The sequence below is a fragment of the Theobroma umbraticum genome, unplaced genomic scaffold (genome assembly GCF_002168275.2).
Source record: "Theobroma umbraticum cultivar Fairchild unplaced genomic scaffold, ASM216827v3 scaffold_95.0, whole genome shotgun sequence".
Lineage (NCBI taxonomy): Eukaryota > Viridiplantae > Streptophyta > Magnoliopsida > Malvales > Malvaceae > Theobroma > Theobroma umbraticum.
This window is the reverse complement of record NW_018397257.1, coordinates 10,038,157-10,053,440: the sequence shown is the minus strand read 5'-3', so window position 1 is coordinate 10,053,440 and position 15,284 is coordinate 10,038,157. Positions and strand designations below refer to the sequence as shown.

The window sequence follows — 15,284 nt, the reverse complement described above, 5'->3', positions numbered from 1 at the left end:
ATCAATTGTTTTTATGCTGATATAATGTTGAGATGGGCTTAATGACCTGTCAGATTAGCACGTGATTACATCAGTATGTCATATTATCAATTATAATAAATTAACATACTAAATCAATATTACGTAAATAAATATAAGATGATAAGTAGTATTTTGACAAACGATAATTAATTAATTATTAATCATAAATTTTTATTTAATTTAAATTTAAATTATAAAAATTATTTAAATCTTCTTAAATAATTCAAAATTTTTTTTTAAGTATTACACTTCATATTTATCCCTAGTAATGCCATAATTTTCTTAATTTTTGAACTTCCACCTTTCATTTTTGACTTTGCCATGAAAATTGAATTTCAAATGATGCATTGCGTGAACATAAATGTCTATCAAGATATATATATATATATATATATTTTATGAAAGGCGTATGTCAATATACAAGCCGATTGATAACTACTTCATTCCAAATTGAAATTCTTTCAAATAGAATCGTCTAGAAAGTGGCATAAACAAAAGATGAGACGAACCACTTTAGCTACAACATAATGGGAGTCTGAAGTGTAAACTCCATTATAATTAATAAAATACGCCATACATCAACCTCTTTACACCGACCAAAGTTTAACACTATTTTAAGATTTGGTCCGGGATTGAAGCCACTAAAGAACCAGTGGAACAAAAGGCAGACAGCCCCAAGCCCCTTGGTTCACTCAAAAGGTAGAAGTACAACCTTGGCCAAAAAAATATATTGATTTTCGAATAAAAGCTACCTAGGCCCGTCACATAAAAAGTTAGCCATTTAATCAACTCTAAATCAGTACCAACGAGAGGTGCACAAAAATCAGACCAGAAGCTAAATAAATCATCTGCCAAACGCTGCAAAAGCTCGTCGCATCTGCAGCCACCGACTTTTCCAACTTTAACCCTGCCCCTTGACCAATTGAATAATTACATGCCTCATGACCTGCCAGTACCATCCATAAAGGTTAGTTGCCAGAACAGTTTTCCTAGTTTCCAAGTTAGTGTTTTGCTAAATGACATTTCCTATCCCTGGAGGTAGAACGGGATCTTACTTGGATCGGTGGAGGTGATGACACCTGTATGATCGAAATCGCAGTTGAAGTCATGACGACCATTGGCTTGATAGTAAGCATTCATTGCGTAGGATGCATGTGACCGCACATTGTTGGGGTTAAAGCAGGCCCCACCTGCTTGGATTGGCCTACAATCCAATCCGGTACTACACACGTAATCGATGTTCGCCTGGAGCGCCGCAATGCTGGCGTCTGATTTAGGCACGCACCATTTCCCTGAACCAGCTGATGGTGCTCTGGCCGTCGGTGGGGCCGATGCTGGACCCAGGCCCTGCATCACCGAAAGATATTAGATGGTCCTGATTGGTTGTTCAGAACTTTACGGCATTCAAAAAATAATTGTAGCTTAGTCCGTGTTACGCAAGGAGAACGAGAGAGCGGGAGATTTTCTTTTCAATCACCGGCATTTTGTAACCGAAATACCCTTGAAAGTAAACAATAAAAGTATAAAAAAGGATGAAATATGATATTAGGGGGAGGGTAGTTCGGTCACAGGACAGCTAAAGCCACGTACGGCTTGTCGACAATCAAAGTCGGCTACGCAATTACAGAGAGCTGGCATCGGTCAGAAACCAGAAACATAAAATTCCAACACTTTACTGTATTTTATTGGAGATCAAACCAGTTTACTGGCCACGTGGTACGTAAGGAGTTTGAACCAAACATCAAACTCACAAAAATCGAACACTTAGCAGAGTTGTACTGGATAATTAAGAACCCGCCCATTTGATAACCGTGATCAGGACGTTTAGGAGTTTGGTCCCATCAAGCAAAAATGAAAGAAAAGTCCTAACTTACAGAACTAGCCTTTAATGATAGAATAATTACCTGTTCATTACGGAGATCGCCCACATTGTAAACCGGGTTGAGATCGGGTTTGAGCAACCCGAAATTCCGCTCCGAAACAGACTCCTTCAGGTTCTCGTTGAACAAAGAGAAAATGTAAGTCTCGAAAGTCTTGTTCGGCATCAAAGGAGTCCCTTTACCAGAGTTCACATGCTTCATGAGGTTTCCATTAAACGACAAAGCATTCTCCAAACTCACACCGGGTTGACCCGGATCACCCACCGAAGGCCACCCGGTTTCAGCCACCACGATTTCCACATCCCCATACCCGACCCGTTTCATTGCTGAATAAACCGCGTCCAGTTGCGCATCAAACATGTTGGTGTAGTTTATCCCGGTAGCCGCGTCAAAAACGCCAGCATTGGGTTTAAACAAAGCGTAGTTTAACGTTTGAGGCTTGAAGCCGAAGTAAGGGTATGGATTTACCATGAAAGGCGATTTTGTTTGATTGTGGAACTCCAAAATCGGCGCGAAAATGAGCTTGTCGTATCCTTTGCGGAACTTCCCCGTACTCGGCGGCTCTGACGTGGACAAGATCCCCAGTGAATGCGGAGTCGAGACTTTGATGCTTGAAGCATTAGCCATGTCGAGAGCCGATCTGAGAGCTTTCATGGCGGGTAAAAGGTGAGCGATGAGGGATTTATCAGACGTGGCGAGGATTTCGTTCCCAACGGCGATGTATCTGATGATCGTTTGCGGGTGATGTGGCAAGATGTTATTGGCGATCCAGGATTGGGCCCCGGGGAGTTTAGCGAGGGAAGGGATGTCCCCGTTTCCGACCGTTACAGTAACAGAAATACCAGTGTTGGCAAAGGCTTTGAGGATGTCGGGATTCGCGTCGAATATCTTGACGCGGTCGATGTTTGTTTTGGTTTTGAGGAAGTTTGCTACTTGCGGCGGAGGCGGGAGGTTGTCTGCGACAGTTCCGTAGTTGACGCCGATGGTGTAGGCAGCGGTGGTAGTGGAGGAGAAAATGGTAAGGTGGAAAGTGAATAAGAAGAAGAGCTTAGTTGCAGAGAGGGTTGCCATTTTCTTTGCTCTTACAAAGAGCCAGTGAGCTAGTTAAGTGAAACAGAAAGCTTTGCTTTTGTCGTACACTTTGTGAGGTGTGGACCGTGCAGTGTTAAGGATAAAGAGACAGGGTGGGATTTTGTGTTGCGTGATTTATGATATAAGCGAAAATAGGTCGGTGGGCGCCAGACTATATTCTTGATCGGATGAGTGGATTTCTTTCGATTTTTGCATTTTTTATGACAGTGCCCTGAACGCGTTCAATGTGATCAACATGAAATGTACGTAATTTGACTTATAAGAGACTATCAGACCACTGAAACAGTGGCACGTGTCCTTGTTGATTGATGATCGTTTTATATTATTTCTTCAGGTTACCAAACTTTCCACAGTGGATTAAATATGGTTTATTGCTTTATAAACAAGTTTAGGTAGGGTGGGGATTTGGGGTATCAAAATTAGGATTACATTATTTTAGACATTGATGGTGAAAAATATTCTAAAGTGAAATTACATAGTTATCAAATATGTTTTTAATAATTATTTTTATATAAATATATTTTAATAAGATACCTATTAATCTTTTAGTTTCCATTATAGACTTCAAAATTTAATTGACAGATATATTTTCAACTGACAAATTTCATCCTTACCACTTGATTTGAGTTGTGATTGTTCAATTGACTTGGAATTTTTGGTTGCTTAGAGTTAATTATATATTAAAACTTTTAAAGTAGATAATAGACATATTACATACAGTTGTAATTTTTTATTTGCAAGGTTTTCATATATATATGTTCTATCTAAGAATGTATTAAAACTCATCGATTGTTTAAAGTGGAATTAATCTTTAGTTACTTGAGCTTCTTTAGAGCAATAGAATGCAATAAATTTTATAGTTACTTGAAATTTGAATTTTAATCGAATTGACTTTTCAATTACTTCTGTATTACTCTCTAATTGATATATGGTTCATGTATTTAAGTAGATATTGAGTATTATTTATTGAATTTAAGTACAATTCATGTCTTATATAATTATACCTTTAATCAAGCCTATATAAGGTTGTAAACATCTTTATTGTTAAAGTGCCCTCAACTTAGCACCTAGCACTAGAACTAAGAAGAGCAAATACGCGGTCCTATCAACATGCACGTGTTATCATAAATTATGACAAAATAATTAAAAAATATGAATAAATATTTATTTTTTATTATATTTATTAAATTTTTTTATTTTAAAGTAAAATAAATTTTATTAGTTAAATATTATTTATCATTTTATACTATACGTCACTGATGTAACATGTTAACATATCATGAAAAACGATAATATAATAATATGATCTTATGTTATTTTTAGGTTTCGTATCAGTATCATCTATTATATGATCATGAAATAACAAGAGTTAATTTGATTAAGGTCAGTTAGTCAAATTTGATTATTTAATTTAAAATAAAAATATATATAATATTAATTAAACATGATAAAAACATTGTTAAAATTTCTCAAATAATTAAAAAAAATTAAAAATATTTTATCTAAAATTAACTTGTTTTTATAACAGACTAATATGCATAATATGCATAATACGATACAATATGTTGATTTATTTCATTTTTTATTAATATTGTAAGTTATCGTTTTTTACCATACTAATAACAATGTATCTATGTATTTAATTGAATATTTCAAATTTTTTTTCATAATTTGGCATGTTATCCTTTCAGTTGAATATGAAAAGAAACTAATTTTTATTATTATACATTCTTTATTAGTTTTACAACATTTTATTAAGCGTGATTGAGAAGAAAGTGATTTTAAGGAAAAAAAAATTGTAACATTTGGTATCTAATAAAGAAATAGATAAAAGTAAAATTAGTTAATCTAGGAAATTTTTTTAAAAATAATTTAAATTTTTTTAAAAATATTTGTCCAAAATTAACTTAATTGATAATATGTTATTTTGAAGGTTTAGAATTTGGGAATTTAAACTGAAAAATATTTTTAAAAAAAATTTAATCACAATATATTTTATTATATACATAAAAATAGTAATGATTAAAATAATTGAAAAATTATAAATTTGTTTATACACTAATATATATATTTTTTAAGGATTCACATGGAAATCGTTATTGATGAGGTGTTATTAACAGTAACAATAATTTTTCTTATCAGTGATTCATTGTTAGGGGTATAAATGAGTATTTCTTTAAGATACCCCATTCGAATTGGTTTAAGTGAGAAAGTATTCAATCCTAAAACTCAAATAAAATTATAAAACATTATCTAAAATCGAATCCTAATAATATAACATTATCTATTAATTATCCAAATTCATTAAATATCAAATAACTCAAAAAATTTAATTACTAAAAATTATATAAAATTTTTATATAATTAATTTAAAAAAAGTTGGTTAAAATAAAAAAAGTTGTGCTGAAGGTACAAATTATGAATATTTGAAATATTATATATATATATAACCAAGTTTAGGTTTAAGATATTATCATAAGCTTACTCAAATCGGAATCAAGTATTAAAAGTATTATCCAAATTCACCTCATAACTAAATATAAATTACTCAAACTTTATCTTATCAAATTGGATAATCACAAACACGTCACTAGTAATATTATATTAATATGCATTACGTGGCGTTTCATTTTGTACTTTACTATATAATTCTCCAATTCTCTTCAAGACTTCAAATAATATTTTTAGTTCTTTCCAATTCTTAATGTCAAACTTGATTTAACGATATTAAAAGTATTATTCGATTGTATTTGATAATTGAATATAAAATATCTAAACTTTACGTTATTAGGTTAAATATCTATAAATACATGTACACTAACAATCCATTTACATTTCTATCCCTAGTACACATGTCATCATGTTTAACGAATTCAATTTGGTCAATTCTATCAATAACTTGGTATTCAAAATCGATAATAAAACTCTATGTTATCGAACTGAGTATCCATATATACACGTATAACAATAATCCATTTATGTCCCTATCCCGTCGCAAACATCACTATGTTTAGCCGTTCCGTAATAGGCTCACGGCGTTATCTCAACACGTCATCATGTTTTGCGGTGATTAACGGTAATAGACTCACGGCGTTATCTCAGCATCCGTAACGTTTATTTTGCGCTTAACTTTACCATTTTCCCGTTCTCTCCAAAACTTCAAAGAGTGTTTCCAGCTCTTTCCAATTCTCAATGTCAAACCCGGTTAAATCCTCTACAGCCGATTTAACGCCCGATCCGCTTCTCAAATCCGGAGTCTTCATCGACGCCAAAGGCCAAAACCGATCATCTAAGCCGACAAACCCTCCCAATGGTTCGAGTCCATATGGCGCCCAACCGGAGGTACGCTCGTCGTCCTCGGCGGCAGCCAAGGGGAAGCGTCGCGTGGTGCCGCCTGAGACTTGGTTGCCTGCTGGATGGTTGGTCGAAGATAGGGTTCGGACCTCCGGTGCCACAGCTGGAACGGTTGATAAGGTTAATCTCAGCTCTAACATAATCTTTTTTGTTTTTTACTTTTTTTTTCTGTTAAGTTTAATATAAGCATTTTAGAGATTTTATTAAATTTTCTCTTTGATCTTCGAAGATCATTTGATATTTTTCTCCTTCATTTGGAAGATTAAATCCTTATTTTATTGCTTGAAGAGTTGCTAGTGTTGTTTGTCATTAGACAGCATTGTATCACTCATCCTAGCCATCGAATTGATATGCAGAGTAAATTCTTGTGTTCAACGACTTTGATGAAAACAAACTCGAACTTCTTGTTCCTTTGATTTTGTTCTCAAGCCTAGGCAAACTAAAAGTTAGATTAGTTGTAATCTATTCGCAGCCTATATCAATATGCTTTGTATCAGATTTGCAATCTTATAGTTATACATCTTTTGAACTCTTAAGGTGGCGATGGGGTGTGTAAGCATGTTCTTTTAAAAACAAATTTATTGGAATTCAATTTAATGACATAAGTGTTAGCCCTGCAGATTGAGAGGCTAAAAGTTGGTGTTGCATGAACACCCATACAAGAGCTTTTGTCTTTGTCCCATCACCAAAACAAGATGAATTATGAAATCTGATGAATGAACGTAACGTTAGAAGTTGGTTAATGGATTTGACCTGGGAGAATGTTGCATTGTTGGGGGACTAAGTATTTTTCAAAATTGCTTTAGAGAGTTATAAAATGATATAGAAATGATAAATATTCATTTCATTTATGGTGCATTTGAATTGTGATCAGTTTATTTTGTTGCATCTGTAATACATTTCTTGTTCATGTAGGATGTATTAGAATTTAATTCAGACCTATCTGTTGTCTGCATTTAAGGGGAGAAGTGGCAATGCAGTGGTAATGTAAACGTGGCTGATAGCATTTCTTGTGCAGTATTATGTTGATCCATCCACAGGGCGTAAATTCCGATCGAAGAAAGAAGTGCTTTACTTTATCGAAACTGGAATCACCCCAAATAAAAGGAAGAAAGGAATGGAGACTTCTGGCACTGAAGAGGTTGTAAGTCAGAAACAAGAGCCTTGTTGGTTGAAGATGCTGAATATTTATTCAATTCTTTACTTCTTACTCCTTGTCTTTTGGTCAATGCTTGAATTGTGTTTTGCAGTCTATGGGTATCTCTGCAGATAACAAACAGAGGAAGTCTGAGAAAAAAACAAAGCCTTTGAACTTTGATTTCACTAATGTGCCCGAGAAAGTTGATTGGTTGTTGACAAATACATCTGTGGACTTGTGGACTCCCTTCATTGGGGATGAGCAAGTGCCTGAATCTACTAGACAAGATTGGGCTGCTGCATTTACATTCCTAACAACCAGCAATTGCAGCAAACCAATGTTTTGAACACATTCTACATCTGATCAAGACATCATTACACGCAGGATTTCATACTGACCGGAAATAGGTTTTTTTTTTTTTCATCTCCATTTAGCTCTAATCACTCAGGTCTATTATCTTTGATTGGATTAGTTTCACACAGCAGTAAGGCTCAACAAGAGTTAGGACCTTCCTAGTTATAGGTTATTGGATTGTTATACAATGATGTATATTTTGTTCCCTTCCCTTTGTTCATATGTAACCTGTAGCTAGGCGTTCCTTTGGAAATAGCTTTGTTCTTTTGAAACTCAGAACAGATGGTTTTGTTTCAATTTAGAAAATGGAATGCTGAGCATTTTATTCATTTGGTATCTCATGGATTAATGCGTCTTGTTTAAGTAGTGCATTTCTCATTACAAGCAAAATGTGCATCTCCAATAGCTCTCTTCGAAATCTGACTCTGGAAATTGATTTCATGACTGTGAAATCAAAAGCTGCGGCGATCCAAGTTAGGTGAAGTTTTCGAAAGTTTGATGATATTTGATTTTCACCCGACAAATTGGCGTCAGCGAGAAGGATCTGTTAACGAAGGCAAGGCAGGGCCAAAGCTGAAAAAAGTTCGTGGGCCTCTGGAGTTACGGGCCTTTGGATTATAACTGAATCTTCGGCCTTTGGATGAATAAGCTCAAAGTCCTAATCAAGAAACGTAGGCTAATACGGCCCTAAATCCTATTTCCTGGTAAAGGGCAGCAGGTATAAAAGCCTAGCGGAAGTCAAAATTAGGAGGCAAACAAACCAACAACTGAACCATGCTCCAACCCCCTCAAACTCTAATTCTCATTCTGAAAATGGTGAAGAACCCACCTCTCAAAGCTCTCTCGCTCTTTAACTCTTCAATTGTCCAAGGTCTTCAACACACCCCTGAATCCATAGCGTTTTCTCTAGACATTCTCCTTTCTTCCAACATGCTCCTACATTCTCAGTCCATTATCCTCCAGATTATCTCTGGTAGAATCTTGTCTCCTTTCTTCACTTCCTTGTCTCTGTTCCAACATTTAACTCAACCCGACTTGTATCCCAACTCAATGAATCAAACCCTTCTCTATGAATCAATAATCAATGCCCATGTTCAATCTCAGTTACCTGATCAAGCCATATATTATTTCAATCAAATGGTAGACAGAAACCTTGTGGTTGGACCCAATACATTGAATAATATAATGAGTTTTCTTATAAAATTTGATTCTTTTGATAAAGCTTGGATGCTTTTTACCAAGTCCAAGGGGAGGGTTAAGTTGGACGTTTATAGTTTTGGGATAATGATCAAAGGATGTTGCGAGGCAGGTGATTTAAGCAAAAGTTTTGAGCTTATAGGTCAGGTAGAAGAATTGGGTTTGTCTCCAAATGTTGTTATATACACTACTTTGATTGATGGGTGTTGTAAAAATGGTGACTTTGACAAGGCAAAAATGTTGTTTTGCAGAATGGAGGAGCTTGGGTTGGTTCCCAATGAATATACATACACAGTTTTAATCAATGGATTCTTTAAAAAAGGACTTAAAAAAGATGGCTTTTTGCTATATGAGAAGATGCAGCTCAATGGGGTGATTCCTAATTTATATACTTACAATTGTGTGATGAATGAGTATTGCAGTGAGGGAAAAGTAAATAAAGCTTTCGAGATGTTTGGTGAAATGCGTGAAAGAGGAGTAGCATGTAATGTTGTTACATACAATATTTTGATTGGAGGATTGTGTAGAGAGACAAAAGTTTGGGATGCTGAGAAGTTGGTGGATCGAATGACGAGGGCTGGTATAAGTCCAAATTTGATTACATATAACTCGCTAATAGATGGTTTTTGCAACGTTGGAAAGTTCGAGAAGGCTATGTATTTATTTAATCAATTGAAGACGAAGGGCCAATCTCCATCTTTGGTGACTTATAACATTCTCATTTCTGGTTTTTCTAGAGCAAGAGACTCAGCAGCAGTTGCTGGTTTGGTAAAGGAAATGGAGGAGAGAGGCATAAGCCCTTCTAAAGTAACATATACAATCGTAATTGATGCATTCATTAGATCAGAAAACACAGAGAGAGCATTTGAGTTATATTTGTTTATGCAGAAGGCTGGTCTGGTTCCAGATGTTTATACCTTTGGTGTCTTGATTCATGGGTTGTGCACAAAGGGCAGTATGAAGGAAGCAGGGAAACTATTTAAATCAATGGACGAAATGCAGTTGAAGCCCAATGATGTCATATACAACACAATGATTCACGGGTATTGCAAAGACGGTAGCTCCTATAGAGCCCTGAGGCTGCTTCAAGAAATGTGTGAGAAGGGGCTGGTTCCTAATGTTGCTAGCTACAGCTCTACTATTGGACTTCTTTGCAAGGATGGGAAGTGGCAAGAGGCTGAGGCTTTATTGAAAGAGATGATTGAGTCAGGTTTGAAACCCACAGTCTCTATATATAATCTAATCTCTAAAGCCAAACACGTTACATAGTTGAAGATTCCAAGCACCATCTTCTGAACGTGATGCTATTTGGAAGGAAATCGAAAGTGTGGAGACATTCAATAAAACATGGATGTCTGGGGGCTTTAACTAATAGCCCAAAGCTTTCATTGTGTGAAGGAGGATATCAGAGACTTGTACTATGAAGGAAATAGAGGAGACCACAAGTGAAATGAGGTTTGTCCTATCTCCTAAATGCTATCCAAAAGCTACCATTTTTGAAGGAGGAGATCTGAGATATCCAAGCAGTGTGGAGTAGTTACTTCATTTCTGTGTAAGCTTGATCACTCTGCATATTAACTGTTTCATGTCCCCTTCATTTTTGTCAAAAAGATCCTCTAGATTGACGTTTGATCATCTAGTCCGTTACTTTGCATATAGCAGATGCAGGGCTATGTAAATTGAACTTTCAATTTCACTATTCAATTTCATTAGAGAGGGTAATACTCTTTGATTAAATTCAATTTCTTTTATGCTGATTAAAATGGGAAAAAACCAACGGGGACGTCAATGGCGACGAAAATAAAGAAGGGGGACGAAATAACCAACAATGCCGAGCTGTAAAATCATTGTTCAGAAAATGTTTAGAAGTGAAAGGGCATTATAGTAATTACAGAATAACTTGCGCTCCGCCCACGTATTCGCACTATAAAAAAAGTGGGCGACAGCGCACCGTTAGTCAGTCCAGTCTCATCTCAGTGAGCTCTTATTAGCTTCGCTTTTCTCGTTTCTCTGCTTCATCTCGTTTTCATCACCCAAAAAGGGAAACTCAAACACAAGATTTCATGGCTCGCAAGTTCTTCGTCGGCGGCAACTGGAAATGCGTATGTTTGCTTCCTCTCTTCATCTCTCTTTGATTTTCTTCTTTTCTTTCTAAAATTAAAGTTCTCTTTTTTTTTCTGGTCAAAATCCATTGATCTATGTTCATGATCTCATGCTCTGGTCTACATGCAGTGATTTTCTAGAGATTGATTCGATCTTGAAAACGTTGTTTGATCTCAGTTTATTTTTGTACACCAATTTAGCTGATCGGTTATTTAAATTGCTCTAAGTTTTGAGATCTGATGGTTTTAATTCTAGCTGATATAATACATGATTTTAGTAAATTTATTTTGATCATGCATGTTAATAAATAACTAATTATTTACTTTAAAAATAATGATTTTGAGGTTTGATTTTTTTTTTTTTTGCAGAATGGGACAACTGAAGAGGTTAAGAAGATTGTTACCAAGTTGAATGAAGCTGAAGTTCCTTCTGAGGATGTTGTGGGTAAGTTTCTTTTGCAGGTTAAAAAAATTTCCATAATTTTTACTTCGTTTAGTTCACTTTGAAGATTTACCAAGTTCAAATTTATGTTGTGGCAGAGGTTGTTGTGAGCCCTCCATTTGTGTTTCTTACCCTTGTGAAAAGTCTGTTGCGTTCCGATTTCCATGTTGCTGCTCAGAACTGTTGGGTTCGCAAAGGTGGTGCTTTTACTGGAGAAGTTAGGTAGGCCTTTTATCTATTATCATCTGCATTTTTTTTCACATTTTGGTGTAGATCTTTTATGTTAGAATCGGGCTTTCTAGAATCTGATATTGTCTGCGTATTGAGGGTTAACTTTCTGTTTTCCTTTTTAAACAGTGCTGAGATGCTTGTTAATCTGAATATTCCATGGGTTGTCATTGGTCACTCCGAAAGAAGGGCTCTCTTGAACGAGTCCAATGAGGTAAATAGTACAATTAGGTTCCTGTTATCTCATTATCTACTTAACTAATTTTAGGGCTTGTTTTTGTTTTTTTTCTGAATGACTCAAATAGTTCTTATTAGTAGTAGTATCACTTAATGTCCTTTTGTGTGTTTCGAATACTTGTATCTGCAGTTTGTTGGAGACAAAGTAGCATATGCACTTTCTCAAGGCTTGAAAGTGATTGCGTGCATTGGAGAGACTCTTGAACAGCGAGAATCAGGCTCTACCATGACTGTTGTTGCTGCACAAACCAAAGCAATTGCTGGTAATTGATAGTTACACTGGTTAAAATTTATGATTGTTTACTTGTGGTCTCTAGAGAAATTTATTTGGACCATGACCATGTTGGGTTAGAGTTTTGCATTTTCTTCTTTTGATATATCTTTTTCAACTGTTATTGCTCTTTTGCAGATAAAGTAACAAATTGGGAGAATGTTGTTTTGGCTTATGAACCTGTTTGGGCCATTGGTACAGGGAAGGTTGCAACCCCTGCTCAGGCTCAGGAAGTAAGTTTGGGTTTTATGGATATTTCAAAATCATGCATCTAAGCTAGTGTCGTTGTGTCTAAGCCACAGCTTTTTAACTTGTGCCTAGAGAATCATATCCTATTTTGTTTTGCTTAAAACAAATGTGTGATCGAATGTTCCAGGTTCATTGTGAATTGAGGAAATGGCTTCATGACAATGTTGGTGCTGGAGTTGCTGCTTCAACTAGAATCATATACGGAGGTATCTTTCCCGATCAGCCTTACTACAGATCTTATCCTAATGCTTTTAAGAAAATTTAGCATAATCTTTCTTAGCATGTACATGTGGTAAACCTGTGGCTGTTAGTGGCTGCTCCAAATGTCTAGATGCATCCAACCTAACTGAACTACATGGTATTCAACTATTCATATTGCATTCCTCTATTTTAGAATGCCATTCTAAAGAGTTAATCTACAACTTTGCTTGACCTCTCCATAAACTTTTAGTTTTGATTCTTGGGTTAAGGTTTTGCTAAACCAAGCCCCTAAACCCTTTTGAATCTGATTGTGTATCCATTGCAAATAAAATTTAGGTTCTGTAAATGGAGCAAACTGCAAGGAATTGGCTGCACAACCAGATGTGGATGGCTTTTTGGTTGGTGGAGCTTCTTTAAAGGTTAGTGATTTTCTGCCTTTTTTATGCCACTGTTGATTCATTTATTTGATTATTTGTCTTCAGCTTGGCTTCTACCACTATGCCTAACTTCCACTTTTTTAACTTTTCCTCCATCAGCCTGAGTTCATTGATATCATCAAGGCTGCCACCGTGAAAAAGAACTGAAGTTCACAGCCAGGAATCAAAAGCTTAAACAGAAACAGCCTTCTGGGTAACTTAATTTTGCAATTGTGGTCTCTCCTAGGAACCTGATGTCAGAATTTTCCGAGTGTAAGCCAAATTTAACTTTGTTATTGTGGGTTTGAGGCATAGATCCTCATTTTGGACTTCCAAATTTTTCATTTGGGCTCGACCTGGTTGTCTTGGGATTTGGTTTACCGGTTCATGTTTTTATCATCAAACCAAGTTTAGAAATAAGAATAAACTAGTAATGTGACTTATTGGTAGTATTCTGATCTTGCATTTGCCCAATTATGGAATGGGCTTAAAAACCCATCATGGAAGTGGGCTTAAAAACCCATCATGGAAGTGGGCTATTATTATAACTGAGTTAAAAAGCTCAAAATACTTCCAAAATTGAAACCAACAGAGTGTGTGCCTCCCTCTGTAAAACCGAACGGGGATTCAAGGTAAAATCCTAGCCATGGCTTTTGCCAGCAGATTCCACTTCATACTTGGGCTATCTCATCGTACCTGGATTTGAAGTCTTCTACTAGCACATTTGGTTGACTGGACGAACCATCTAGGAGACCTATGTGTCAGCCTTGACCCATTCTCGTGGCTTTCAAGTATAAAGTGGATTGCTTTCTCTGTTTATAGTACCATTGCCTCTTTTCTATTCTTTGTCTGACTTTATCTTGAAACTTCCTTGTGGTGCTCTCATTAGTCATCTCATGCTTTTTTATGGGGGCCATACTTTTGACTTCATAAACCATAGAAATGGTGAAACTTTAGCAAACAATTGAAATCAAAGAAATACTTGATATCACCCTTCTAATAATGTATTTGGTGCCTCGTTTGGTTGCCTTAAAGGCTGTACTGTTTTGACAAACTTAAAGCTAAAACAGACAAAGTACTTCCACTCCGTGCAGTCAATAAAAGATTCTCCTCATGCAAGCCTACAAGTAGTGCCCATTGTCAAGTGCTATACATGTATAAATTCTTCTGATTTTGATATAGGTAGAGCCAGCCCCCGCATCCCTCTCCGCAGGTTATTTTTCTTTATCTATAAATATTCCTTTTTCTTACTCAAAATCAAAAATTCAAAACAGCATGATTTTTTATTTTTTTTAGTTAATAAACATGTTTTGAAAATTAAAAATATGAATTCATAATAAGTGGTGTTATAAATTATCTCAATTTTTCAATGACAGGAATTTTTGAAAAATATTAAGATTTAGAAAAGTCTAGACTAAAGTCTTTTAAAATTGAAATAATCAATATAATGAAGTGTTGCATAATTGAACGAGATAAAATATCATAAATTTTATATTAAAAATAAAATAAATTTTAAACTTATAAATTTTTTTTTTCACTTAATAAGTATATTTTTGAAGTTAAAAACATAAATTTATAACCATAATCAGCTCGTTAATTAAAGCGTTATTTCTTTAACAAATTGCAATTTACATGACATCATCTAAAACTAGAGTGAACATAAAGCACATAAATGGAATTTACATTTAATGTCCCATGCCCATTAAACCTTTGATTTGAAAAGCATTATCCGTGGAAAAGTGCACAAAACTTGCTTAAAAGTAAGATAATGAGGCAAGTAATGTTAAGATTAGTAATTAGTTGATTAACCTTTTTTATTTTCTTTAGCGCCTTAGCCGATGCCCAAAAGGCATTCCGCGTTTTCCCCTTTTTTCAACGGATATGATTATTAAACCTTGTCCGAAAAATATAAGACAAAAAAGACAACTGTTGCATCGTCACCAATGCGTCGTCTAGACGTACGGAACACGAGAATTTAATGGCGTCAGTCCCGTTAGATAGCCGACAAAATTGTCAACCATTTGACTGTTGGCTTCACTTCCCAAATTATTTTATGCAACAACAAAACTTAATTTACACTTAGTCCCATCAAGTATTTTGTC

At 35.3% G+C, this 15,284-nt stretch overlaps 4 protein-coding genes across 5 annotated transcripts; 3 read left to right on the top strand and 1 right to left on the bottom strand.

Annotated features, from left to right (window-relative positions):
• Nucleotides 1–504: 504 nt before the first annotated feature.
• On the bottom strand, nucleotides 505–3,173 carry LOC110412884 (Glycosyl hydrolase superfamily protein). Its single transcript, XM_021423526.2, has 3 exons — nucleotides 1,926–3,173; nucleotides 1,077–1,368; nucleotides 505–967 (listed from the first exon to the last, which is right to left on the bottom strand). Exons 1-3 carry the CDS (start codon nucleotides 2,970–2,972, stop codon nucleotides 813–815), a joined length of 1,494 nt encoding a protein of 497 aa, XP_021279201.1. The 5' UTR covers nucleotides 2,973–3,173; the 3' UTR covers nucleotides 505–812.
• A 2,796-nt stretch (nucleotides 3,174–5,969) lies between these two features.
• On the top strand, nucleotides 5,970–8,178 carry MBD5 (methyl-CPG-binding domain protein 5). 2 transcript variants are annotated; one of them, XM_021422414.2, is made up of 3 exons: nucleotides 5,970–6,467; nucleotides 7,366–7,491; nucleotides 7,598–8,178. In XM_021422414.2, exons 1-3 carry the CDS (start codon nucleotides 6,186–6,188, stop codon nucleotides 7,829–7,831), a joined length of 642 nt encoding a protein of 213 aa, XP_021278089.1. In that variant the 5' UTR covers nucleotides 5,970–6,185; the 3' UTR covers nucleotides 7,832–8,178. The 2 variants fall into 2 exon arrangements, with proteins under 2 accessions (XP_021278089.1, XP_021278090.1); XM_021422415.2 differs by having other exon boundaries at nucleotides 5,973–6,467; nucleotides 7,366–7,488.
• A 111-nt stretch (nucleotides 8,179–8,289) lies between these two features.
• Nucleotides 8,290–10,854, top strand: LOC110412012 (Pentatricopeptide repeat (PPR-like) superfamily protein). Its single transcript, XM_021422411.1, has one exon. The coding sequence runs from the start codon at nucleotides 8,614–8,616 to the stop codon at nucleotides 10,303–10,305; it is 1,692 nt and encodes a 563-aa protein (XP_021278086.1). The 5' UTR covers nucleotides 8,290–8,613; the 3' UTR covers nucleotides 10,306–10,854.
• Nucleotides 10,855–10,978: 124 nt separating this feature from the next.
• LOC110412013 (triosephosphate isomerase, cytosolic) lies at nucleotides 10,979–13,634 on the top strand. The gene is made up of 9 exons (XM_021422413.2): nucleotides 10,979–11,138; nucleotides 11,508–11,583; nucleotides 11,679–11,802; nucleotides 11,938–12,022; nucleotides 12,176–12,308; nucleotides 12,455–12,549; nucleotides 12,693–12,771; nucleotides 13,103–13,185; nucleotides 13,303–13,634. The coding sequence occupies exons 1-9, from the start codon at nucleotides 11,100–11,102 to the stop codon at nucleotides 13,348–13,350; spliced, it is 762 nt and encodes a 253-aa protein (XP_021278088.1). The 5' UTR covers nucleotides 10,979–11,099; the 3' UTR covers nucleotides 13,351–13,634.
• Nucleotides 13,635–15,284: the final 1,650 nt, after the last annotated feature.